The sequence below is a fragment of the Sus scrofa genome, chromosome 3 (assembly GCF_054392235.1).
Source record: "Sus scrofa isolate SSC_HxYL_T2T_F1_AM1 chromosome 3, Sscrofa_HxYL_maternal_Yorkshire_Landrace_v2.0, whole genome shotgun sequence".
Classification (NCBI taxonomy): domain Eukaryota; kingdom Metazoa; phylum Chordata; class Mammalia; order Artiodactyla; family Suidae; genus Sus; species Sus scrofa.
In genome coordinates, this window is record NC_139385.1 from 122,563,353 (window position 1) to 122,590,415 (window position 27,063).

At 41.1% G+C, this 27,063-nt stretch overlaps 1 protein-coding gene and 1 non-coding gene across 4 annotated transcripts in view; both read right to left on the reverse strand.

Annotated features, from left to right (window-relative positions):
* The window catches only part of WDR43 (WD repeat domain 43), a 47,545-nt gene extending 25,901 nt beyond the window's left edge, over positions 1-21,644 (reverse strand). For all 3 annotated transcript variants that reach the window (XR_014842353.1, XR_014842354.1, XM_021087672.2), the window contains exons 1-5: positions 21,405-21,644; positions 14,386-14,523; positions 8,796-8,917; positions 1,597-1,717; positions 464-603 (exon numbers count right to left, since the gene is read on the reverse strand). Coding sequence is in view for 1 of the 3 variants with exons in the window: in XM_021087672.2 (XP_020943331.1) it covers positions 464-603; positions 1,597-1,717; positions 8,796-8,917; positions 14,386-14,523; positions 21,405-21,629 (746 nt within the window). In the remaining 2 variants the exon portion in view is untranslated. The remainder of the gene's footprint in view (positions 1-463; positions 604-1,596; positions 1,718-8,795; positions 8,918-14,385; positions 14,524-21,404) is intronic.
* LOC146404904 (small nucleolar RNA SNORD53/SNORD92) lies at positions 1,161-1,245 on the reverse strand. Its single transcript, XR_014842643.1, has one exon. It is a non-coding gene; the product is annotated as a small nucleolar RNA SNORD53/SNORD92 (small nucleolar RNA).
* Positions 21,645-27,063: the final 5,419 nt, after the last annotated feature.

Below are 27,063 nucleotides of genomic sequence, written 5' to 3' on the forward strand. Positions count from 1 at the left end.
AAAAAGACAAAAAAAAAAAAAAAAAAAGAAATACAGATTTGATGAGTCTCATTTCTGAGATATGCTACAAATTTATAGTAACTTTTAGTTATAGTAACTTTTACGCTCAATAGTATGCTCAGCTAATTAATGACTAGGATGAGAAACTACTATTTTTTAAATCTCTATTTATTCTATCTATGAATAGCAGGTTAAAAATTTATCTTTACTATCAGATGATGTTATAAAATCCAAGATACTTCTTAAATTTAAAACTCTGATAAAACTTTAATACCAAATTCATTTTAATTTTTCTCATAGAGATGTGATTTGGGGGCAGGCTCAACTCTTCATTACAAGTCAATGTAAATCTAACATTAACTACAACAAAGTAAGTCTCACATTCATCATTTATATTAACCCCATAAGCTGTGACTGATTCTTTCAAGGCAATGTTATCACCCAAATCCAAAAGACTACATACCAGACATTAAGTAACCGGTCGTGTACTGCTCCAGATAAGAAATAAAGACCTGTAATTCCATCGAACGGTTGGCTCTCATTAGGAGGTCTGATAGTAGTGAACATAAGTGATGAAACTGGTGTCGCGTGTCCTGTGAAGTGCTAGAGAAAGTTAAATCTCATTTAGGAGAGGACGGACATAAAACACCAGCAAAAATTAAGAATTTGTATGCATCATAAATGATACATATCTGAAATCAGAGCTCCAGACAAAGGTTATTTGTGCTTTATTCCTTTCAATTGTTTTTTCCCTTCTTTTTTTTTTTTTTTTTTTTTTGCTTTTTATGGCCACACCCACGGCATATGGGAGTTCCCAGGCTAGGGGTCGAATGAGAGCTACAGCTACCAGCCTATATCACAGCCACAGCAATGCCAGATCCAAGCCTTGTCTGTGACCTACACCACAGCTCACAGCAATGCCAGATTGCTGATCCACTGAGCAAGGCCAGGGATCAAACCCACATCCACATGGATGCTAGTCAGATTCGTTTCTACTGCGCCACCTACAGGAACTCTTTATTCCTTTTAATAAACTCCATCTGACAAAACTAAACATTAAAGATGTCCCTTCTAACTTTCATGACCCTACCCGACAATCTTTACCTCGTTTCTGCATTAAAGATTCATTTCATTCTATCCATTTTTAAAGGGGTGCTTGGGTGCTCAGACACAGCCAAGGAATTGTAGGTCCTCATGTTACTCTCAGTGAGTCGAAACCACAATTTTAAGGCATCATCACAGCACCAAAAGTTCAGTAACCCCTGAGCACACTCAAAATGTAATACTAAATCTCCGCAGCTAAATACTGTAGGTATATCCAATGCTGGGTACAGGCTGCAAATAAAAACTACTGTAATTATTGAATAGATTTTAAATTCAAATTCCACTCATTTCATTTTCTCTATTATGCATTCTTCCAATGCATGCGAAATGGACATGCTGAACCTCTAACTTTTGCCTATTAATTCTATTATTTCATATGCTTGAAAATAACAAATCTTCCTCTTAAAACAGCATTCTATGGCTCAGACTTCTGCCTTTCTGCATACTTACTCTAGATGACTGTTACGCTTACAATTAATTTGATTCACTCACTCTGTAGACTTCTTTGGTCTCCAAAACCCATAGTTTGATTGTTCGACCAGCTGAAAGCAACATCTTTCCATCTGGGCTGATACACAGGGAACTGACGCTGCTATTATCACCTTTCCATTTGCTGTATTGTGAAGAGAAACAAAAACAGGTCAATGAGTGGGGAGAAAACTTTACTCAGAACACAAAGATACCAAAAACCAACATGGCATTAAAAACACCACTCAAGGGTCTATGCCAAACCGCATTCCCTAAAATCCTGTTTCAGAGACTCCTCCTCTGTCCTACTGGGGAGGTACCAGGAAATGGGTAAGAGTTCTAAGAATACAGAATGGGTGGTTGTGCATCCTGTGATCCGTGAGGTGGATTTTGTTCATGTCATGTTAGAGGGACCTCTGCAACCCATCCTATCCCCTTCCATGGTTCCTGCATTCTCTGGAAAGTTGAAGATTTAATTTACTTAGCAACATAAATGATCTCTCAACCTACAGTACAAAAAGATTATTTCTATCCCAAATCCACATAGATATGCCCCCATCTGACGGGGCAAAATAACTCAGGTATAGATGATCCCTTTCTGACACCACGAGTATGATTAGCAGCAAGAGTCTCAGCAGATTATTGTAAACTTTAATGCTTTTATAAGCAACAAGGAGCTTGATTAGTCACTTATAAAATCAAGAAACGACAGTTGCAACCTTCTTACCAAAAAAGGTTAATTCTAAAGTGAAAGAAAATGCAATGTTCTGGCTAGTCACATGGAAGTATGTCAAATTACTCATTTGGAAAAACTAAATCAGATTCCTGTCTTACACTACACACACACACAACTTAATAAATTAAACCCAAACTAACTGGTTAAAAAATAAGTATTAAAAAAAGAAAAGAGAATGTTTTAATAATCCTGGAGTTAGAAAAAGCCTTCCAAAGCAATTACGAATGAGGAATCACAAAGGAAAAAATAACCAAATTTAACTAAATGAAACTTTCTGTACCACAATATAAGTGATAACATTAAAAGCAGAAAGCTAGAACAATATCAAAAACATACATATGCACGCATCCATCTGGGCTGTCATAGCTGCCTTTTTTTTTAATAATAGCTCTCACATGCTGATTAAGAAATATCTTAGGCTCTCTTGAGAAGAGAGAAAAATCTGACCTTCGTTGTATTCCCAAGCGGTGTTGTGATTCTCTCCTATTCTATCTGCAGACCAGCTTGGAGCCTGAGGTTTTCCTGGGTGGATTTCAAACCCTCTTTGATGGTGGTGCAGTTATGTTGAGACAATTGGAGAAAGTAACTACCCCACTCTTTTCTACTCTCTAGGATTTTATTTTAGCCTCTGGCCTTTCACTAACTGGCTGGATGACCTGGGCTCCTATGTAAATTGAGTCAGGAAGGAAGGATCTCCAAGGTTCCTTCTGGCTCTATATGGTCTCTGCCTGGCCTTTTCTTTTTTTTCTTTTTCCTTTTCTTCCTTTTTTTCCACAGGGCCACACCCACAGCATATGGAAGTTTCCAGGCTAGGGGTCGAATCAGAGCTGCAGCTGAGGCCTAATCCAATCACAGCAACACTGGATCTGAGTCAATCTGTGACCTACTCCACAGCTTGCAGCAACGCTGGATCCTTAACCCACTGAGCAAGGCAAGGGATCAAACACACTCCCTCAGAGAGACATCAGGTCCTTAACCTGCTGAGCCACAATGGGAACTTCTGGCTTTTTTTTCTGTCATAGTATTTACATCTGGCTGAAAATGCAAATTTATCCGGTGACTTTTTCTTTTCCTGTATTATCCTCACTTAACTTTTTCCAAGACATGCACTGAGTTCAAACAATTGTCTCATTTGCTTGGTATTTATAAAACAATTGCTGCCAAAATTTCTCTAGCATTATAGTGACCTTTAGTCATGGTGTATCTAAGAAATAATTTAACGATCTGGTGTTGCCGTGAGCTGTGGTGTACGTTGCAGATGCGGTTCAGATCCCATGTTGCTGTGGCTCTGGCGTAGGCCGGCGGCTACAGCTCCGATTAGACCCCTAGCCTGGGAACCTCCATATGCTGCGGGAGCGGCCCAAGAAATGGCAAAAAGACAAAAAGACAAAAAAAAAAAAAAAAAGAAAGAAAGAAATAATTTAAATCTCTAAGTAAAAATAGAAGACATTTTTCTAAAAGGTTTTCTCCTTTATATCATCCAAAACTAGGGAATAACCATTGTTACTTTATGGTATATGCTAATATTTTCTATATTGTATGCACAGCTGTGTGCTTCTGAAAAGCTCTCGGTTTGTATATTCTGACCAATAGATATGTTTTATGCCCAAGTTTAGAAAAAATATATATAGGCAAAGAATTAATATTTAGAATACATAAATAGCTCTTTACATTCAAGAAATAACTCCTTAGAGTTCCCATCGTGGCGCAGTGGTTAATGAATCCGACTAGGAACCATGAGGTTGCGGGTTCAGTTCCTGCCCTTGCTCAGTGGGTTAAGGATCCAGCGTTGCCGTGAGCTGTGGTGTAGGTTGCAGACTCGGCTTGGATCCTGCGTTGCCGTGGCTCTGGCGTAGGCCGGTGACTACAGCTCCGATTCGACCCCTAGCCTGGGAACTTCCATATGCTGCGGGAGTGGCCCAAGACATAGCAAAAAGACCAAAAAAAAAGAAATAACTCCTTGAGTTTAAAAAAAAACTCAAAATAAAAACAGAGGATATGGAGTTCCTGTCTTGGCACAGCAGAAACAAATCCAACTAGGAACTGTGACGTTGCGGGTTCAATCCCTGGCCTGGTTCAGTGGGTTAAGGATCCAGCATTGCTGTGAGCCGTGGTGTAGGTCGAAGACGAGGCTCGGATCCCGCGTTGCTGGGGCTCTGGCGTAGGCTGTTGGCTACAGCTCTGATTTGACCCCTAGCCTGGGAACCTCCATATGCCGCAGGTGCGGCCCTAAACAAAACAAAACAAAACAAAAGGATAAAAACAAGCAGCTCGTAGAAAAAATACAAAGTCAAAAAAAGAAAATATTCAATCTCACCAATATATCAAGGAAATGCATCAATAATGTATGAGAACTTTCCTTTATCCTCACTGGTTCTTCATTTCTCATCAATTTCCACAGCTTCAACACTCACCTACATCCCTTGTTCCAACATCTATTCACTGAATTGATACACTTTTTAAAAAAGATATGACTGCCACCCGACAAGCTTCCAAAATATACTCTACCATACAGCTCTAAAAACACCAGCAGAGTGCTACCACCACCGCATCCCCGCTCCCTCCCCGTTAAGAACTTTGCAACCTGGAGTTCCCGTCGTGGCGGAGTGGTTAACAAATCCGACTAGGAACCATGAGGTTGAGGGTTCGGTCCCTGGCCTTGCTCAGTGGGTTAACGATCCGGCGTTGCCGTGAGCTGTGATGTAGGTTGCAGACGTGGCTCGGATCTCGCGTTGCTGTGGCTCTGGCGTAGGCCGGTGGCTACAGCTCCGATTCAACCCCTAGCCCGGGAACCTCCATATGCTGCGGGAGCGGCCCAAGAAATAGCAGCAGCAACAACAACAACAACAACAACAAAAGAACTTTGCAACCTAATGTGTAAAGCTGCTCCATCAGCAGCACCTGGGAACCTGTCAGAATTACAAATTCCCAAGCCCCAACCTGGACCTACCAACCTAGATGCGTAAACACAAGTAAGCTAGAGAAATTACCTACCGGGAATTACCTATGAATACTGCCTCTGAAGACCTCCAAATCACTCTACAAAGGAAGCCCAACAACTGAGCCACAGATCCACACAGGCCTTCCAATCAGCTTTTTAATGTTTCATTTTCAAAAAAACAACAAGCAGCCAAAGGTTCTCTAGTCATTTGAAGATTGACATCACCATCAAAGAGGCCAAAATCAAGCAAAAAAAATCAAAATACATCCTCAAGATAGATAGAAAGTAAAAAACTTTAAACCCTGTATCTTCAGAATTAGAAAATATTATATTCAGGAAAAAAAATATGACACAACAAAAACAAGTATTCAAAAAATAAAAAGTAGCTCCCAGAAATTAAAAATTTGGTTAGAGAAACTTAAAAATTCAATACAAGATTTAGAAGGTGAAACTGAAGCAATTACCTAGGTAACAGAAGGAAAAGACAAGAGGGGAAATGAGAATAAACTAAGAAATTTAAAGGATTAGTCCAGGATATGCAACATCTAGATTACAGTATGTAGTACAAGAGGAAGAGAAAACAGAGGGAATGAAATGATCAAATACAGAATACCAGAATGAAGAACGTGACCCCTCAGGCTCACTGGTCCCTCAGGTGCCAACATCATTCACTGACTAAAGAAAAAAAAAGCACAGGATATTTTAGAATATAAGAATAATTAATAATCAAAGCTAAAAAAAATGAGGGGAGGGAGTGAGATGGACTGGGAGTTTGGGGTCAGTAGATGCAAACTGCTGCATTTGGAGTGGATAAGAGATGAGATCCTGCTGTAGAGCATAGGGGACTATATCTAGTCACTTTGACGGAACGTGATGGAGGATAATGTGAGAAAAAGACTGTGTGTGTGTGTATGACTGGGTCACTTTGTTGTACAGCAGAAAATTGACAGAACAATGTAAATCAACTATAGTAAGAGAAAAAATAAACCTAAAAACAAACCATATTTCAATATCCTGAGGGAAAATTACTTCCAACCCAAAGTCACCATCTTCACATTATCAGTCAACCATGAGGATAGAATAAAAACAATGGTAAACCAGGGAGTTCCCGTCGTGGCGCAGTGGTTAACGAATCCGACTAGGAACCATGAGGTTGCGGGTTTGGTCCCTGCCCTTGCTCAGTGGGTTAACGATCCGGCGTTGCCGTGAGCTGGGGTGTAGGTTGCAGACACGGCTCGGATCCCACGTTGCTGTGGCTCTGGCGTAGGCCGGTGGCTACAGCTCCGATTGGACCCCTAGCCTGGGAATCTCCATATGCCGCGGGAGAGGCCCAAGAAATAGCAACAACAACAACAACAAAAAGACAAAAGACAAAAAAAAAACAAACAAAAAAAAACAATGGTAAACCAGCAAAATCTCAATAAATTCACCATCCATGCATTCTTTCTCAGGAAGCAACCAATTGGTGTGTGTCACTAAAAAGAGGGAATAAACCAACAAAGAGAAAAATGGATCCAAGAAAAAGAGGCTCCATCTGGCAAGAGAATTTTCAAAATAATGATGAAAGGAAATCCCAAGATAATTGCTGGAAGAAGACAGAGAAATCCTCCAAGAAATAAGTGAAACTGGAAGGAAACCTCCAAAGATTAATATAACTAATTGATTAACTGAAGTTAATCTGAAAATAGCTGAGATTTACACCACTGCAGGAGAGAGACTAATCTAATGACAGGTAGATACTAAACTAAGCAAATGAACCATGAAGCAATCATAACCCCTCAAAAGCAAAATTTGTGCCAAAAGGATAATATAAACAGTACAAAGTCTCATCTGTAGCAGTATTTAAGTAGTCATATTGTGAACAATGAATACTGCTTAAAAAGTGTGGTATTACAATACTGGGAAAATGGGGACAGGAAAAGAAAAAGGCTAAGAGCTAAATCCTCATCTTCCAGATAATACCCCAAATGGAAAACAACATCAATTAACTAGAGCATAAAAATGCCAAGAATGAAACTGGAAACCATGCTGTATGAGACAAGGTTTGGATGAGAGCTTAGCCCTGATCCGATCTATTTAGTAACTGTCAAAGGGGTGGAGTCACCTCACGGTTTGTAACAGGGACAGGGCCTCGAACATTATTCGTCCCCCTGTCAGGGAACTGACTGGGTGAACTCTCAGCCAGACACCACTCTGAGTACAGTGGCGTGGGCCCCACCCAGACCCAGGGGATGAGAATCTCCACAGGCGGCTCTTTCGGGCCATCGGTGTGAAACTGAAACTACCATCGGAAGTAATGAGGTAAATGGAATGCACTTACTAAGCAGATGAGGAGGCCCAACTCCTTTAAATTCTATGCCTCTATCACCATCCCCATTCAGTCGGCCAGGTCCTGCCTTTCATGTGTTAATTCAATTTGCTTAAAAACTCTAAAACCATGTCCCTCTTCTGAATGTCTATTAACTACACCACCAGTCACCTAATAAGTTCAGAAAGTTGAAAACTTAGTTACATTTTATTTAACTCCTTTCTTCACTCAATAACCCCCCCATCCTACCCAAGACTCTTGGTTGATATCTTTTCCATTCTTCCTTCCCGCTCTTAGCATCCTATACCCAGACTGTTACAACCAGCATCTAGGATCTGGCTTCTCTACCTCTGAACTAGATCCCCCCATATATTCTACACGATGCTAGCAGATTTCCTTCCTAAAGCATTATTTGGTTACTCTGTTCCCAGGACACTGACCTTCAGTGTCCCCTGCTTACCACACAGAATCTAAAACTCAAAACAAAAGGCATTTTAGTATATATAGCAGAAAAACACTGTGCCAGAATTCAAGACAGCAGGATTAGAACTCCCCTGCCACCTACTAGCTGTTAAGACCCATGGGGATCGATATCCTGCTCAGGGTCCTCATCTATATGCGAAGTTCAACGGCATTCAACTGTCCACATTAATTGAACTTCTATTATCCAGCCAAACACGGGATTAGGTGCTTGAACTGGAAGTTGTCTGAGATTTTTGACTACAACGCTTAAAGTCAGACTTTTAAAATACTTTGGAGTTCACATCCAACATCCTAACTGTTATTCCCCAGTATGACCTTCCTCTTACTTGGTACCATGTAAATCTCTCATTCCCCTTCTTCTAGCCTTTGCTCTGGCCACATTCCCAACCCACCTTCCTTCCCCACCCTCAAAGGATTCTCCCATCCTCTTCTATTCAAATCCTACCTCTCCTAGAAGACCCACCTGAAATCCTTTCCACCAGGCCTTCCCAATCGCCCTACCCATCTGACCAGTAACTACATGCTACCTATGGCATCTCTTGTGCAGTTATTTTACTCATACTATTTTTTAACTTTTTTATATTAAAATCTTCCACATTCGATTTTAAGTTCCTTGAGAACAGTCTATAATCTCACTGGTGTCTACATTCCCCACTGCGTCCAATATCAAACTCTACTTGTATCAAGAATATGGTCTTGATCTCTCAAACTCAACTGCACTTCCAAACGGAACTAAAACCATCCATGTTACTCACCACTTTACTTTGCATGTCTGTGTGTTCCACTCCACAATATGTTTATCATCTGAACAACTATACAAACATCCATTGTCCTGATGCCACTGTATGCAATTGACTTTGTTGTCATGTCCACCATTCTGCAGATTAAAAAAAAGAAAAAAACTTAAAGAAAAAAATTAAGCTCATCTGTTACAATATAACATGCACCCTGGAATCATTACTAACTTAAAAAGCCTATCCATTAACCTAACCTAAAATGTATCTATCCATTTCCAACATTGAAAATGAGATAAATCTGGAGCTCCCATTGTGGCTCCGTAGGTTAAGGACCTGACATTATCTCTGTAAGGAGGCAGGTTCAATCCCTGGCCTCACTCAGTGGGTTAAGGATACAGCAGTGCCTGCTGTGCATAGGTCACAATAGCAGCTTGAATCTGGTCTCTGACCCAGGAGCTCCATGGGCCATGGGGTGGCCAAAAAAAGGAAAGAAGAGGGGGGGCGGGGTACGGCATTGCCACAAGCTGCAGTTTAGGCTGCAGATGTGGCTCAGGTCCAGTGTTGCCGTGACTGTGGCACAGGCTGCAGCTGCAGTTCCAATTCAACCCCAGCCCAGGAACTTCCATATGCTATAGGTGCAGCCATAAAAAAGAAAAAAGAAAAAAAAAAAACAGAGATAAATCTGCTATACTTCATTAAACGTTAACTTTCCTTTCTCTGATGGAAGAACATATTTCTACGTCATAAAGTCAAAGGATACTAGTCCTAAATGCCACTGGATTTTGACGGGAATGCCAGCACTAAACATGTCATGCAAAAAGTTTGAGACACCCAAGTGAACTAGTAAAGTTAAATCTTAAAGGGTTTAAAGTCAACATTTAAGGTAAAAATCATGTCTAATCAAAATTATCCTTGAAAATCCCTTTGTAAAAACAAACCAAACTGTCTGATATTTAAAAAAAAAAAAAAAATCACTGTTTCTTCAGTGGAACACTACATGTTTCCTTGTGCTACAGCTGCTATCAACTTTAAACATACTCAGCACAGCAAGACGCTCACTCAGAGGCACACTGGAATTGAGACATCAACCAGGGAAGGGCAAATTCAAGTCTTCACTCTCTTACACATTCCAGGACCAGTTCATTCAGCAGAATAAGGTGCTAAATCACCTATGCTGTGAGCCATTTGTTTTCACTCCATCTGAAGTCACATTAATGAACTATACAGAGATTGACCACTGTGTACATACCTAATCTAAGCATAAAAGTTAAAATTCAAAATCACTACTTCTACCATACAGAATGCTCCCACCTCCAAAATAAAATACGTTTCAATGCTGTTACTTCCCTTCCTATCAGCCATCTACTCCAAGTCCTACATTATAGCCACACTCACAAAGAACTGAATAAAGAATATGAAGAGATAAACTCCATACAAAGAATTCAGTAAAAAATTTTAATTTCAAAGTTAGTAATCCGGAGTTCTCATCGTGGCTCAGAGGTTAATGAATCTGGCTAGGAACCATGAGGTTTCAGGTTTGATCCCTGGCCTTGCTCAGTGGGTTAAGGATCCGGCAGTGCTATGAACTGTGTAGGTCACAGACACGGCTCAGATCCCACGCTGCTGTGGCTCTGGCTCATATGCTGAGTTGCTGTGGCTCTGGTGTAGGCCAACGGCTACAGCTCCAATTAGACCCCTAGCCTGGGAGCCTCCAATATGCCTCAGGAGCAGCCCTAGAAAAGGCAAAAAAAGACAAAAACAAAACAAAAAAAAACAAAGTTAGTAATCTCAGGGATACAAAGCAAAACAAAATAACATTTTCGATCTGTTCATCTAGCAATCTGTTTAGCATTATAACTGCATAAGACTATATAGTGAAAGCGGCATTATCATACATTCCTAGGGGCTAGCATACATTTGTTGAAAAGCAATCCAGCAACTCTCCACTCCTCCATTCATTTACTCACTCAACATTTACTCAATATCAATACTCACTCAATAAACATTTACTCGATATTAGGCCCTTTCAATACATTATCATGTCTAAATTTCAATGAAGCCATATAAGACAGGTTACAAAATACCGAACAGATAAGCTGAATTACTTATCCTCGGTCTAACTCAATATAACCAGAAGGACTTTTCATCTTTTTAATCATTTAACTTATTCTCGATATAACTAGAACGACTCAACCTCATGACACACTAGTTCCAAAGCCTGGTCCCTTTCTTCCTCACCACACCATCCCAACATTCCGTGCCATAATCCTTTTGGTTCCTTTTTAATAAACTCATTTCCTGTTAGGGATTTATATATAGTCCTGTGAGGTATCAAAACAAACTAAAAAAGAGTCCCATCAGCATCATGTCTGCAGCCATAGTCGCTGAGTAAAGCAGCTATCACACCACAGAGGACCACAGAAGACTGACCAAGTCAAAGAACGGGCCCTGGACTGCAGTGGGGTAAAAGCTCACGTGAGGAGCACACCCAACTTGGAGAAGGAAGAGGAATAAAAGGAGATTTCCTTTAGATATACCTCGGAATGTTTTAATAGCTATGTATTATTTTTATAATCTTTAACATAAAAGCTATGTACCCACACATCTAAAGTCAATTAATCTTTGACAAAGGAGGTAAGAATATACAATGGGAAAAAGACAGTCTCTTCAGCAAGTGGTGCTGGAGAAGTGGGACATCAACATGTAAATCTCATCATACACAAAAATAAACTCAAAATAGGTTAGAGACTACACATAAGACATGACACCATAAAATTCCTCACAGAGATCATAGGCAAGACATTCTCTGACACCACACAAATGTTTTCTTAGGTCTCCCAAGGCAACAGAAATAAAAACAAACAAATGAGACCTAATCAAACTTACAGGCTTTTGCACAAAGGAAACCATAAAAAATTTTTTTAATTAAAAAAAGACAACCTATGGAATGAGAAAATATTTGCAAATGATGCAACTAACTTCCAAAATATACAAACAACTCATACAACTCACCAATAAACAACCCAATTGAAAAGTGGGCAGAAGACCTAAGCAGACATTTTTCCAAAGAGGGAACTACAAATGACCAATAGTCACATGAAAAAATGCTCAACATTACTACTCGTTAGAGAAATGCAAATCAAAACTAGAATCAGGTACCACCTCACAGTGGCCAGAATGCCGATCGTTAAAAAGTCTACAAATAACAAGTGCTGCACAGGGTGAGGAGAAAAAGGAACCCCTCTACACTGCTGGTAGGAAGGTAAGTTGGAACCACCACTATGGAAAACAGTATGGAGGTTCTTCAGAAAACTAAAGGCAGAGTTACCATAGGATCCAGCAATTCCACTTTTGCTAACAGAACTATAATTCAAAAAGATACATGCACCCTTATGTTCACTGCAGCACTATACACAATAGCTAAACCATGGAAACAACCCAAATGTCCTCTGATAGATGAATGGATTAAGAGGATGTGGTACATATTCACGATAGAATACTACTCAACCATAAGAAAGAACAGCAACATGGATGCAACTAGAGATTACCATGCTAAGTGAAGTCACAAAGAGCAAGACAAATTACCGTATATTACTTATATGTGGAATCTAAATATGCCACAAATGAACTATCTAGGAACAGATACAGACTCACAAACAAGAACAGGCTTGTGGCTGCCAAAGGGAAGGGGGCTGGGGGGGAGAAGTGAGTGGGAGGTTGGGGTTAGCAGATGTCAACTATTATATATGGAGGCGATAAAGAACAAGGTCCTACTGTATAACACAGGGAACTATATTCAATGTCCTATGATAAACCATAATGAAGAAAACATGAGTATGTATGTATAATCCAATCACTTTGCTCTATGGCAGAAACACAATGTTGTAAATCAACTATACTTCAATTTAAAAAAATTTTTAAATAAAAACAATTTTTAAATAAAGATTTAAAAGTCATATTAAAAATGTCACCTACAAAATTAGCTGGGATTTTTGGTTAGTGCTATTGCTGTTTTAATAGGAATAATCAATGATGGCAAAAAAAAGCCTACTGAAATACAGGCCCTATCCTTCCATTGTTGATACAAGCACAAATTAGGAAAATATCCAGAAAACTTTTATACTATGTATAAAAAGGCTTAACATTCACACCTTTACCTCATTAACTACAGGTTAGTAATTCTGGGAACTCATGTAAGGAAAAAAAAAAATCTTCCATAAAATTTAAAAAAAAATCAGAAACTACCTAAATAGTTCAGTAGTAGCTGAATCATCAAGAGATTATCCAATTGAATGGGATTTTTAGGCAGTCACTGAAAATGTCTAACTAGTTCTTGACAAATATGAAAACTGCTCATGCAATAATTCAACGGAAAATATCAGGATACAAAATACATGGACAGAACCCAAATGTATCTTTTTAAACACATGCCTAAAGCAAAGAAATATATAATCTATCAGAGATCTCTGGGTGATAAGATTTAGATATAATTTTTTCATGTAGTTCCAAACTATCTATGGATAGATGTTACTTAAAACAGAAAACATTCTTTTATTCATGTACAGAGAGCATTCCTATACACAGACAACATACTGTATGTAATAGATATTGTCCGAAACAAATTATGCCAGTTAAGTTACTGTCTTGCAGCACCATGCCCTTACATCTCTGCCCTGTGACTCTGGGACTCTGCAACCTCATTTCTGCTTTGCAAGCTGGATGGTTAGTAGGCTTTACTAGTGATGGTGCCAGAGGGAGACAAGGCTTGTTTCTTCCTGTCTCCCAGTTTGCATCATCCCAATTTTCTTCACCCCTGAAGCAGCTGGCAATCCTGGCAGCAGCTGAACCCAATCTGCAGTTTGAGAATCAGTTTCATCACTTCCCTTCAGAGACACCAGGAGTCAGCTAGACCCCTTCCCGCAGAGATCTGCACCTTAAGCCCACGGGGCCACTCCTTCTCAGGAGGGCAGCACCTGCTCCTCAAAGGTCTGAGTTTCAACAACAATCCACTGAACCCCGCTCCTTGTTCCCTAGCCCTGGAGGCAGCACACTCCTTCCTGCAGGTGTTGTGATACTCAGATGTTCTTTCTACCCTTTCTTATTTAAAACCTAGTCAACAATTCTTCATATTCTTCATAGTCTGACCTATAAGAATGACTAGGTTACCTATCATAGGTATTATCAAAAAATGCTGTTCAAAATTCAAATGTGGAAGGGCCAGAAAAATGTCCCTATGCTGCAGATCCTATAGCATATCTTTTTTTTTTTTGCTATTTTAGGGCCGCTTCCCGCAGCAAATGGAGGTTCCCAGGCTAGGGGTCAAATAAGAGCTACAGCTGCTGGCCTACACCACAGCCACAGCAATGCAGGATCCAAGCCACTATCTGCAAACTGCACCACAGCTCCTGGCAACGCTGGATCCTTAACCCACTGAGCGAGGCCAGGGATAGAACCCACATCCTCATGGATCCTATTCAGGTTCGTTAACCACTGAGCCACAAAGGCAACTCCTGTTTTGTTTTTAAAAATCTCTTAAGACTCAGTTTCCATCATCTTTTATTTAAAATACACACACATGCATACATTCAAACATAACATATATACTTACTATCAATTTACTGTGTAATTCTCCCCTTACTGTACTGTATAATAAAACACTACCAACTGCTGTACCAAGCGCCAATAAGTCATCTTGGTTACTCGTTTCTACAGCTTCTGATTTTCTTTTTTTCCTCTGTGGACCTTCCTGGAAAAAAAGAAAAAACAACTTTTTATTATTACAAACACTGAAACACCATTCATGCATAAATACAAATGCCCACTAACCTACAATCTGCTAACAGGAGACATTTAAAAAAATAGAGGTGGGATGTGCTCTTTGATCACTCCTTTCTCACTACTTAGAAAATAAAATCACTCCAATGGGAAGAGCTCTCTGAAAGGGTTGCAAGTAGCACCACTTAGTACGCTCTTAGTAGTATTCTCTTAATAGGTCCAAACAGCCTCAATGCTGCTTCAACTTCTTTCCCAACAAATGCAAGTGTGGCCTCCACCCCAAAGCAAAGAGATTACAGGAGCCAATGTGTTCCCCTTTTCAGCCCCAAATCTTTCCTTGCATTCTGACTTCGTCCTCAGAAAAGAGACTCAAATGTTTTTATATTTATAAACATGCATTTACTTCAATTTGAATCAATTAACAGTTTTAACTAGTAGAGCAGCTGTAAAGGACACAGCTAGAGAAGCTGCTTCAGTGACTGATTATGGGTCAGTCTGAAAGTTTCACAGTCTTTGTGATTCTAATGACTTAAGAAGCACAAGTTTCAATCTAGTGTCAAACAGCTTAAGGATTCTTTGATTTACTTCAAAAAATGAACTTACAGCTCCTGTCTATCCATCAAAGACAACCAATGATCAAAACTTCAAAAAAAAAAAAAAAAAAAAAAGAGGGGGTCCTGTCGTGGCTCAGTGAAAACGAATCTGACTAGTATCTGTGAGGACGCAGATTCAATCCCTGGCCTCGCTCAGTGGGTTAAGGATCCAGCATTACCATGAGCTGTGATGTAGGTGTCAGACACAGGTCCGATCTGGTGTTGCTGTGGCTGTGGTATAGGCCAATGGCTACAGCTCCAATTCGACCCCTAGCCTGGGAACCTTCATATGCCACAGGTGCAGCCCTAAAAAGACAAGGAAAAAAAAAAAAAAAAACAACTTTAGAGTACTACATTAGTTTATAATACTGAATAATAATTTATAATTTCAGAATTTTTCTTCCATTTATTTCTAATTTTTTAAAATTAAAGCTTGCTAGCTTATGTTTTAGCATAACGCTCTGAGAAAACCATTCTTTTAGTGTGAGACTTATACCATAGAAAAGAGAGTATTTTCTCAATAGCACAAGATCTTTACTCTAAAATGCAAAAAAAATCAGCCCAGAATACATAAAAATCTGCCCAACCCAAAAGGCCACCAATGAAAACGAAGATGTTACCAGTACATAAAGAATATCAAGAAGTAGATTTATGAGGCATTTTCTTTTGACTCCTAGTTATCCTAGAGATGTTACATTTGAAGAATGTGATTCACCTGACACACTTGAATCAACAAAAAGTTAAAAAAAGATTTAACAAAAAATAACTTTAAATACAGAAAAAAACAATGCACATTTTGCAAGTCCTGAGAAATGTATCTACAGTAATAAACCCAAAAGAGAAGTTACAATTAAGAGCCAAAGTATAAAAAAGTTTGATAGTCTCATCAGTAACATTTAATTTGCCTGAAACATTGAAACTTAGTCAAGAGTGTCCCAGGTCCCTACCTTCAACTAAATGAATTTCTAAGGCTACCTGTGAATGATCCAGAAGTGGTTCACCCAAATGCAGCTTCTGAATAAGGTTATGAACACAAACACCTATTTCAGGTAAGGCCAATGGGGAAAGTACACCAACTTACTACCACTTCATCAGAAACCTCTTCTCTGGAGTTCTCCTGCGGCACAGCGGGTTAAGGATCCAGCATTGTCACTGCTGCTGCTGTCCAGCAGATTCAATCCCTGGCCCAGGAAACTGTGTATGCCTCATGCAGAAGCAAAAAAAAAAAAAAGAAAGAAAGAAAAAAGAAAACTCTTCTCTGAAAAATTCTAGAAAGTACTTTTATTCTTGGTTTTCCCCAAATCAAATTCAAATTATGTATATTGAGGTTTCCAATGTGTGAAACATAGGCTGGTCCAATATGTATGTTTTGGAGTTCTCGTTGTGGCTCTGGAAACAAATCCAACTAGGAACCATGAGGTTGCGGTTCCATCCCTGGCCTCACTCAGTGGGTTAAGGATCTGGCGTTGCCATGAGCTGTGGTGTAGGTTACAGCTTTGGCTCAAACCCGGCGGGGCTGTGGCTGTGGCTGTGGTGTAGGCTGGTGGCTACAGTTCAGATTAGACCCCTAGCCTGGGAACCTCCATATGCCGCGGGAGCAGCCCCAGAAAAGGCAAAAAGAAAAAAAAAAAAATATGTTTTCCTACACATCTGAATTTGCATTGAAAAGCACAATGAAATTGTAGAAATTAAACACTAACATCTTCAAAGCCCCAATTTTTCTATTAGCAAAATCTCTACATTTTTGGGACAAACAAGTAAAAGCTAGTGGGAGGAGTACTATAGAATCACTGCTCAATTTTGAGGAGCATTGGTTTAAACCTAAATAATCATCCAATTAGGTAATCTCAAAGAACTAATGACTCATGTATGTTTTCCCCAAGTTGGATGATCTTTTTAAAAAAGCTTCCAATTTAGCAGGATGTACATGTCCAAACAAGTAACACATCAACCAGATAAGTTTATATAACCAATGTGCACTTTAGTGAAATCCATTATTTTAACTATTATCCCATTACTAAATATTTCTAAAATCAAGTTTTGTGCTGCTGATGATTATAGATTATGACAGACCTTTGTTGATACTTTCTACCTGAACCTGTTACTCTTGAGTTCAAAAATTTCAATGACTCCTCAGAGAGGAAATCACAACACAACTGTATGGCATAATTTGCCTCCAACCCACCTTTTCCAGCCATATTTTCAATTCCATCTTTATATTATACACCCTAATCACCAACACACTTTCCCATTTGCTTTTCCCTTTTTCTGGGGGGGACTTTTCCTACTCATCTCAATTTTCATTTAGTTGAAATCTATACATGCTTCAAGGCCCACCTCAAGTATGATCTCTCTACAGAAACCTCTTCTTTCTAAAGACAAAAATGCATACTCTGCTTTGCAATACACAGTACACCTGAATTGCATTTATTTCTTCTTTTATGTCTTAGTCATACTGCTTTGTTTTATGTCATGTACATGGGTAAATATATAAAGTAACGGAAAAGGTAGGCTAAAAATTTAGTTGATGTATCTGTTATCAGGAAATCTGAGTTCCTGAATATACCAGGAATAAAGACCAAAAAGATGCCACTACTCAGAGTAAAGAGCCTTTTCCAAAGTGAAGGGCAGACTGAGCTAAGCAATAAATGCCAACACCAATCTCAAGAAAGCAGTCTTTGATCTAGAAGGCAATCAAAGGGCTGAGTGAGTCTGAATGTGCCTGATTTATAAAAGTAAAGCATAGTACAAACGTGAAGACAGAAAAAGCATAGCCACATGATGAGAAGTCTGATTTTGATCAATTAAGCACTGAGGTCCCTGAGTAAGAATTTACATCAAGAGCCAATACACAATCATAAAAACATGCATATATATAGCCGAAACAAGTTTCATCAAAAATATACTAATATTGTCTATTTCATTTTTTAAATGTCACAACCCACTAAATCTATTTCACAATCCACTAATGGTTCAGAACCTACTTTTTGAAAAACACTGACCCCTAGTCACTGAAAATTATGGCAAAGTTTCAACTTTCATTCTGCAAATAGTCTCCTATGCCACTTTCTGGCCTATGTTACTGTCACTTTCTCTGGCAAATGTTTATGTTTCACAGGTAACGATGAAGGAAAAAAAATTTTTTTAAGGCTGCACTCAGCATATGGAAGTTCCCAGACTAGGGGTCAAAATCGGAGCTACAGCGGTCAGCCTACACCACAGCCCCAGCAATGCAAGATCCAAGCTGAGTCTGCGACCTACACCACAGGTCACGGCAACGCAGGATCCTTAACCCACTGAGCAGCGCCAGGGATCAAACCTGCGTCCTCATGGACATTCGTTAACCGCTGATCCACAAAGGAAACTCCACAATGAAGAAAATGTTTGCATTTTATATGTAATCATACAAAGTATTCACATCACTAACAAATTCTAATACACAGGAACTTCTATTTCAGCCACTAAGATCAAATGTACAAACCTTAAGTTCTCTTGAAGTTTAAACACTGAAGAGACCTTAGGGCAGCAGTGTACAAGAACACAACTGGATTGTGCTTTGTCTCTAAGGGTTAGGACTTGGGATACTCAGCATGGATTTTTCCTAGAAACATCCTCAATTCTACTGTGCTTGCCCTGTCCAATGCCTGAAATGTCATGTGCTTCATTTAATAAGCATTAATCTGTATGAGGCTATTTTAACTGCAGTGACAGCAAAAATGCACTTACTGTGGCAGCCAGTCTGTTTCTTCAGGACTCTACAACAGTCAGGGGAGGAAAAATTGAAAAGTTTGGGTCTTAAAGGGGCAATGAAATAGCAAAGTCAGTTCTTGGGTGGTTCAGCCACTTAATAGTTTGCCTCTGGCATACATTTAACCTATCAGCCTCAGCCGACACATAAAAACCTGAGGACCTCTAAAAACTGCATCGCCCATAGTCCATCAACCTGTCTCCTTACACTTTTCTTATTATCAGAGGTCCTCTTCCCCCGGGCTCCATCACCCAAATGGAATGCTCAGCTATATCACATATACAAATACCTAAAAACTACTACAATAAATTCAAAGAATTATACATTCAGTGACCAAAAACAAGAAGCAATCTAACTTTTCTAAACATTTATGAACCACTGCTTTAACTCTTGTTACCCAAGAAACCCAGCACCAAGAGTAATCACCAAACTTCGTTCTTTGGGTGGCAATCTGCTAATTACTGAACCAGATACAGAATACTCCTACAAACTGGTTTACCTGTAAAATAAGAGTTTAAGAAAGTATCTTGAAACTTAAGTGGCAAGGATCATAACCCAGGGGCCTGGGTGCAGAGGTAGAAAATGAAGAGTACTTTGTAGCAACTCCTGTCTTTAAGAAAAAAAAATCACATGACTTTAAATTTCTATCCCATAGTATATTCAAGTTGGTTGAATATAAGACGACCACCACTTCTCTCTCTAATTTTCAAGTGAAAGATGCCCCAAGAGAATATAATCCCAAAATGATGAGCACTGTATGTCTCCACGTTCCTCCCAGGTCTCAATTCTGACTCAAGCTCTAAGATTAAAGTAGGAGAGCACTGGACCTGGAGTCAAAGTATCTCACAACTAGTTTACTGGTTATTAAGGCTCTGAAGTCATTTAAACTCTCTTAGTTCTGATTCTCAGTTTTTAAAAATGTATCAACTTGAGGGCATTTCACAGAGTCAAGCTGCTAAAGCCAGAGCATACAAGTAAAAGGATACTGAAACCTGTAAGAACTTTTTTTAAGTGTAGCGCAACTCTCATTTTTCCAGGACCCAAAAGTAAAGTGACTTGCTCAGCGTGACAAAACAAGTTTAAATCCTTTGTATGAAAAACCAAATCCAGGTATTTTTCTTTTGCGTCGAGTGTTATATATAATCCCAAACTGACTTTTAACAGGAAATTTAAGAATAGACATGTTTTATTCCTAAGGCACACAATATGACTGTAAGTCAACAGAAAATAATGTAGGTGTTTGCCAGCCTATTAACAATTTGTTTCAGATAATGGAGAGTTGAGCTCTAAATACCTGCGTTCTGGTCCTGGTTCCTGTTTTTTTGATCGACTAAGCGTCCTAATAAAGATTCTCTAATAATCAACAGGAGTCACTTGATCTAGAAACTATGAGAATCTAGCTTAGTATCTGAAAAATGACTAAATATACTCATCCAAAGTGTTAACAAATTAGATGTATCACTACTTTCAACCTAAAAATTTAGCAGAAAGTTTCGTAGAATAATCAGGTGCAGCTAAGACCTGAAATAAATGCTAACTTTTCAAGGTTTACACATAGCGTTAGCTAAACACCACACAACTCACAAACCCTGATGCTTCCAAATACAATGCATTGATTCTGGTCAGCTATCTTATAGGCACAGTTCCCACCTGCATGAGTTAGTGCAGATGTAGTGACTCAACAGTGAATGGCATCTTACCTGAGATGGGCCCCAAAGAGTGAAAAGCCTTCCCTTACTCAGTAGCACCTCATCTAGAAAAAACTTCACCTGGATTCATGTTCTTTAAGTTAAACTACTACTTCACCTTACCTCCATATCCTAATGCAGACTTCAGACTTGGGGAAAGGGGGTGTATAAAGGGAGAGCCGAGCGGATGTTAAATTTTAAAAGCGAGGAGGTTCAAATGGCTTAGAATAGGAAGAAGCCTGGGAAAATTAGGAGTTTCAAAAGTCCCACATGCTGGACATGGTAGAGAACACGTGGTGAGCAGGCACCCAAGGGTGGGGGGGTGGAAGGGAGGATGTCCGGAAGCAAGGAAACATACTTGTTCATTCTAAATGCCCAGAACAAGGCCGATGAGCTAGGTAAGGGTCGGAAAAAAGTAGTGTAGCCCCAAGGTGGGGCTCTGTCAAAAGCCAGAACTCTTGAAGAGCACATGCAAGAGGGCCAGGCCCAGTAGCAGGAAGCCGCTCCTGAGGGACCCCGGGCCTCGGCGAACATGGCGGCCTCAGCGACAACCGGGCTCCGGCCGCAGACCGAATGGAGCCGGCCAATAGGACTCCGGTCCACTGCCCATCGGACCCGGCCGCGCCCTCTCCCATCGCCCTCGGGTCAGGCCGCGCACGGGGCTAGCGGCGTGGGCCCAGCCCGAGCGGCCACTACGCTCTGTGCCTCCCCGCCCTGGGCCGCCGAAGGCCACGCGAGATGCCGGACCGCGAGCCGCGGGGTCAGGGGGCGCTGAGACCGATCCTGGGCGGACGCCTGCCCCCCACCGTCCCGCTCGCTTTACCTTGGCCTGCGACCGTGCTGGCGCCCAGGCCAGGCAGGTGCAGGTACCGCTGAGGTGCGCGGAAGGCACATACTCTTGGTGCAGCCGGTTGTTGGCTGTCTCCCACACTCGCAGGTGACCGTCAGTAGAAGCTAAGGCGAAATAGGCCTGGTTTTGCGGAGAGAAGGCGCAGGGTACCCCCGCGGGGGACAGGGGGTCGGCAACACCGCCGCCACCCGCCGCCATTGCTGCTCTGACTCCGCGGCAGCCACGTGTTCGCCCGTGCGCAGGCGCACCCGGGAGGGGCGGGGCCTGGAGGGAGGAAACGGGGCGGGGGGAGCAGAGGGAGTGGTTCTGCTAAAAGCTGGCCAGCTTTGGGCCCACCTACTCGTGTACGGTGGCCGGGTGGACCCGGTATTAATTTGTACTGGGGACTGGGGTTAGAACGTGACTGAGGACTCCAAAGCAGGCCACATTTCTTTAAAAAAAGAAAAAGATTTGAGGGTTTTGTTTTGTTTTATTTTGTTTTGCCTTTTCTAGGGCCGCTCCTGCAGCATATGGAGGTTCCCAGGCTAGGGGTCAGATCGGAGCTGTTCCTGCTGGCCTATGCCACAGGCACAGCAACGTGGGATCCAAGCCACGTCTGCAACCTACACCACAGCTCACGGCAATGCCGGATCCTCAACCCACTGAGCAAGGCCAGGGATTGAAGCAGCAACCTCATGGTTCCTAGTCAGATTCACTAACCGCTGCGCCACGACGGGAACTCCTGTTTTGTTTTGTTTTTAATTAAATAACACGACTGAATGAAATGTTTAAAAGAAATGTTCATTTATAATTACGTGATTGTGACAACTATGTTCATTTTTCCCTCTCCACTCTCCGGCTACAATCATGTGTACACATATCAACAATTTACTGAGTCGTAATAGTGTTAAAGCAATGTGGTGGCGACTATTCCGTCTTCTTTCTTCAAGATTTAGCCCATGTTACTGCACCAAATAGACAATTTTTAATGTCTGTCTGCCTAACATTTTACCCAGTCTATGCATTCTGATTCAAGAAATGCCACTTGGGTACTCTTCAGTCTACACAGAGCTATTGATTAGCAGGAAAAAAAAAAAAAAAAAAACAACAACAACAAAAAACACACTACCCTCAGGGCTATGGGAAGCTAAATCTTTTAAAAGTAGGGAGTTTCACGATAAAACTTGCATTTTTTGCGGGGTGGGGGGGGCGCTGCATTTGCGGGATATGTAAGTTCCCAGGCTAGAGGTCTAATTTGAGCTACAGGTACACCACAGCTCATGACAAGCTGGATACCTAATCACTGAGCAAGGCCTGGGATCAAACCCTCATCCTTATGGATCCTAGTTGGTTTCGTTTCTGCAGCTCCACAACAGGAACTCATAAAATCTGCATTTTTAAAAGGGCTCTTGGATGCTAGATGGAGACCTTAGAGGGGGAAGAATGAAAACGAAAAGATGAGATAGAAGAAGGATGGAGAGATGGACTCAGATGAACATGGTAGAGGTGGTGAGAAGTGGTCCAATTCCAGACATAATCTGAAGTTAGAGCCAACAGGACTTGCGAAATGGATTGATTGTGAAGGATGACTGTAAAGCCTGAGTAAATAAGCGAGTGGTGACACCGTTAGCTGAACTGGAGAAACGGGTTTCCGTGGATGGAAATCCAGACTTCTGTTCTGGGGAGTTCCTGCTGTAGCTCCTCAGGTTAAGAAGATGACATTGTGTCCATGAGGATGTGGATTTTGTCCCTGGCCTTGCTCAGCTGGGATCTAGCATTGCTGTGGCTGTGGTGTAGACCTGCAGCTGCAGCTCTGCTTGGACCTCTAGCCTGGGAACTTCCATGTGCTGCAGGTGCAGCCATAAAAAGGAAAAAAAAAGACTACCATTTTGTTAAGTTTGAAATGCTTACTAGACATCTAAATGCTTACTAGACAGCTTACTAGAGCTGTTCAGTAGGAAGTAGGATATATGAGTAGATCACAATTAGATATAAATTTTGGATGCATTAGCTGTTTGAAACTATGGGACTGGTCAGCTCATGTTGGGTGTAAGAATAATAGAGAAAAAAACTTAGCTTCAAACTGTGCCAATCTGTCAGGAATAGGAAGAGGGAGGATCCAACAAAGGATATTAAGAAAAGATAACAATGAAGTGGGAAGATCCCAGGAGAATGAGATACCCTGGAAAACAAAATTTTTATCAGGATTTCAGAAGCAAGACATAAGCAAAGCCATGTCAAATGCTATCAGATGAAGACTGAGAAATAATCAATGAACATGACAATATCAAAGTCACTAGTGACTTTTCAAAAGCATTTTTAGTGGAGAGGTAGGTGAAAAAATTCATTGTAGAGAGTTGAGGAGGAAAAAGGAGCTGAGAAAGGGCAGAAAAGTACAGACAACTATTTCAAGGATTGTTGTTATAAAAGAACAGACATGAGTCTGCATTAAGATGATCTGGGAAGTTCCCTTTGTGGAGCAGCAGAAATGTCCGACTAGTATCCTTGAGGATGCAGGTTTGATCCCTGGCCTCACTCGGTGGGTCGGGGATCTGGCGTTGCCATGAGCTGTGGTGTAGGTCACAGATGTGGCTCAGATCTGGCGTTGCTGTGGCTGTGGTATAGGCTGGTAGCTGTAGCACCAATTCAACTCCTAGCTTGGAAACTTCCATATGGTGAGGTACGGCCCTAAAAAGCAAAAAATAAATAAATTTTAAAAATTTAAAAAAAGGTCTGAGCTAGAGTTAATAGATTTGTTAGTCATAAATATGCAAATGAAAATAAAATCTTATTTTGCACTTATAATACATCAGGCACTTTGCAGCTCAACTCCTTCTAGCTCCCAGTATCCAGCCCGTCCTCCTACCCCACTGGACCATCAATCCATTGATCCTACAGTCTCTTCATCAGTCCTCCTCCCTCCTCCCTGATGGCTACACTTCCCTCTTAGCCTAAACTCTGTCATTACAACCCTCAACTCCCTTGCCTTTTTCCTGCATCACAGTCCTTCCTTAGTAAAACCACAAGCCTGGTAAAATCTAACTCTCCACCCACAAGCAGCTGATGTGACTAGAGGAAAGCCACCGCCACTTTGTTATGACTCTTAGCTACTTTAAATTATTACATATATTTTTTTGTCTTTTGTCTTTTTAGGGCCTTGGCATATGAAGGTTCCCAGGCTAGGGGTCCAATCGGAGCTACAGCTGCCAGCCTACCCCACAGCCACAGCAACGCAGGATCCGAGCCACGTCTGCAACCTACACCACAGCTCACAGCAACACCAGATCCTTAACCCACTGAGCGAGGCCAGGGATTGAACCCGTAACCTCATGGTTCCTAGTCGGATTTGTTTCCGCTGCACCATGACGGGAACTCCTACTTTAAATTTATGATCACAGATTTCACATGGAAAGTCAATGCTGCCAAGTTATCAAGTGGTTGTTCTCTAATCCATTCATCTTCCACTGTCGTAGACATTAATTCACATCTTCTATTTCTCCAGACCTCCTCCTCCATCCTCACTCTCAGTGGATGACTTTGCTTACTATTTCGTGAGAAAACAGATGCAATCACAAGAGAACGTCCACACGCTTCCAGCACCACAGAGTCTACCCACTTGTGCTCCATCTTTCCTAGCCCTATGGATGAACTGTCTGTGATCTTGGAAAGGCCACCCTTCCACATAGGTTCTAGATCCCAGCTTCTTTTGCCCATTCAAGGATATTATTCCAAAAAATCTTTCCTCTTCCTACCAGTGTCAGTTTTTACTTCTCAGCTTAATACTTCTCATCAACATATAAACATACTGTTATTTCTCCCATCAAAAAATAGGATTCCCTTGACCTCTTGACCCCTCCAATTACTGTCTCAATCTTTTCTTTCCTTTAAAATAAAACATAAAAAAAAGTAGCCTCACTGTCTCAATTTCTCTCCTCCAATGGGACTTTTAGCCTTACCTGCCACTACACCAAAGCTCTCCTCAGGGTCACCAGCAGGTGCCACACTGCTAAATATGTGTCCATTCTAAGTCTACTTCTTCCTAGACCTGCCATTAGTATGCTTATCTTCCATGGCCATGATGTCACACCCTCCTTACTTTCTCTTACTTCTCTAGCTACTCCTTTTTTGCGGGGGGGTGGGGGCGCGCACCTGCAGCATACAAAAGTTTCCCCAGGCCAGGGATCAAACCCTCATCACAGCAATGACCTAAACAACAGTGACAATGCAGGTTCTTGACCCACTAGGCCACTAGGGAACTCCGCTGGCTACTCTTCTTATTTGTCTCTCGTAGATCTTCATGTCCCGCTCTCTAAAATCATGTTCCTTGGGGCACTACTTCTTTACCTGTGCATGTGACTTTCCAGAATAAAGTCTACATTATCCAGCCTTCTTTGCAACAATGGTAAGCCATATGACTATGGGCCAGTACAAAAATACCCTTGAAGTGAGAAGGTATGCAATTCTCCATTGCTTTTTTCTTAAACCCTGGAACTCAAATGTAATGGCCAAAACGGAACCATCCATGTTGGACTTCAAGGAGAAAATAACATGCTGAGAGGTAGGGCAGGAAGATAGAAAGACCTAGGAACTCTGAAGCATTATATATACCCTGGACCAAATCCTCTGGACTTCTATACAAGAGGAAAAAAACTTCCCTCTTGTTTAAACTACTGTATTTTGGGTTATGTCACATGCAGCTAATTGTGCTCCTTCTTTTATATGCTTTGCCTAAGTTGGTGACACTGCCAGCCACTCAGTTAGTCACTGTAAAAAGCCAGAAATCAACCCTTATTATTATCCAATCCCACATCTTACTCCCATCCAAACACATACACACATCTGCTCAATCAGCAGATTTCTTTTTTTTTTTTTTTTGCAGATTCTATTTTCTCTCTTAAATAATTCCCATTCAATTTCCCCATCTCCATCCAATTCTACCATCTCTGTTCCTGTTTGAGCCTTACATCTCTCACCTGAACTGCCACCCTGCCTTTCATCGGACTCCTTTTCTCCAGGCTACATTTCTACATTTTTACGACCTCTGCAAATCTTAAGTCTGACCATTCTACCTCTCAACTTAAAACCCTTCACAAGCTGGCTGATATTTATGGAAGAAATTCTAGGAGTTCCTGTTGTGGCGCAGTGGGTTAAGAACTGGACATACCCATGAGGATGTGGGTTCGTTCAATCCCTGGCCTCGCTCAGTGGGTTAAGGCCACAAGCATTGCCACAAGCTGTGGCACTGCCACAAGCTAGCACGAGAACTTCCATATGTCACAGGTAGGACTGTAAAAAGAAAAAAAAAAAAACCCAAGCTTTTCACTTTTAGGTCCTTAGTATTTCCATATATATATATATATATATGTATATTTTGTGTGTGTGTGTGTGTGTGTGTGTGTGTGTGTGTGTGTGTGTGTGTGTCTTTTTGGGCCGCACCACCCACAGCATATGGAGGTTCCCAGGCTAGGGATTGAATCAGAGATATAGCCACTGCCTATGCCACAGCCACAGCAATGCCAGATCCAAGCCTACACCACAGCTCACGGCAGCACTGGACCCTTAACCCACTGAGCGAGGCCAGGGATTGGAACCTGCGTCCTCATGGATGCGAATCAGACTTGCTTCCACTGAGCCACAACAGGAACTCCTCCAT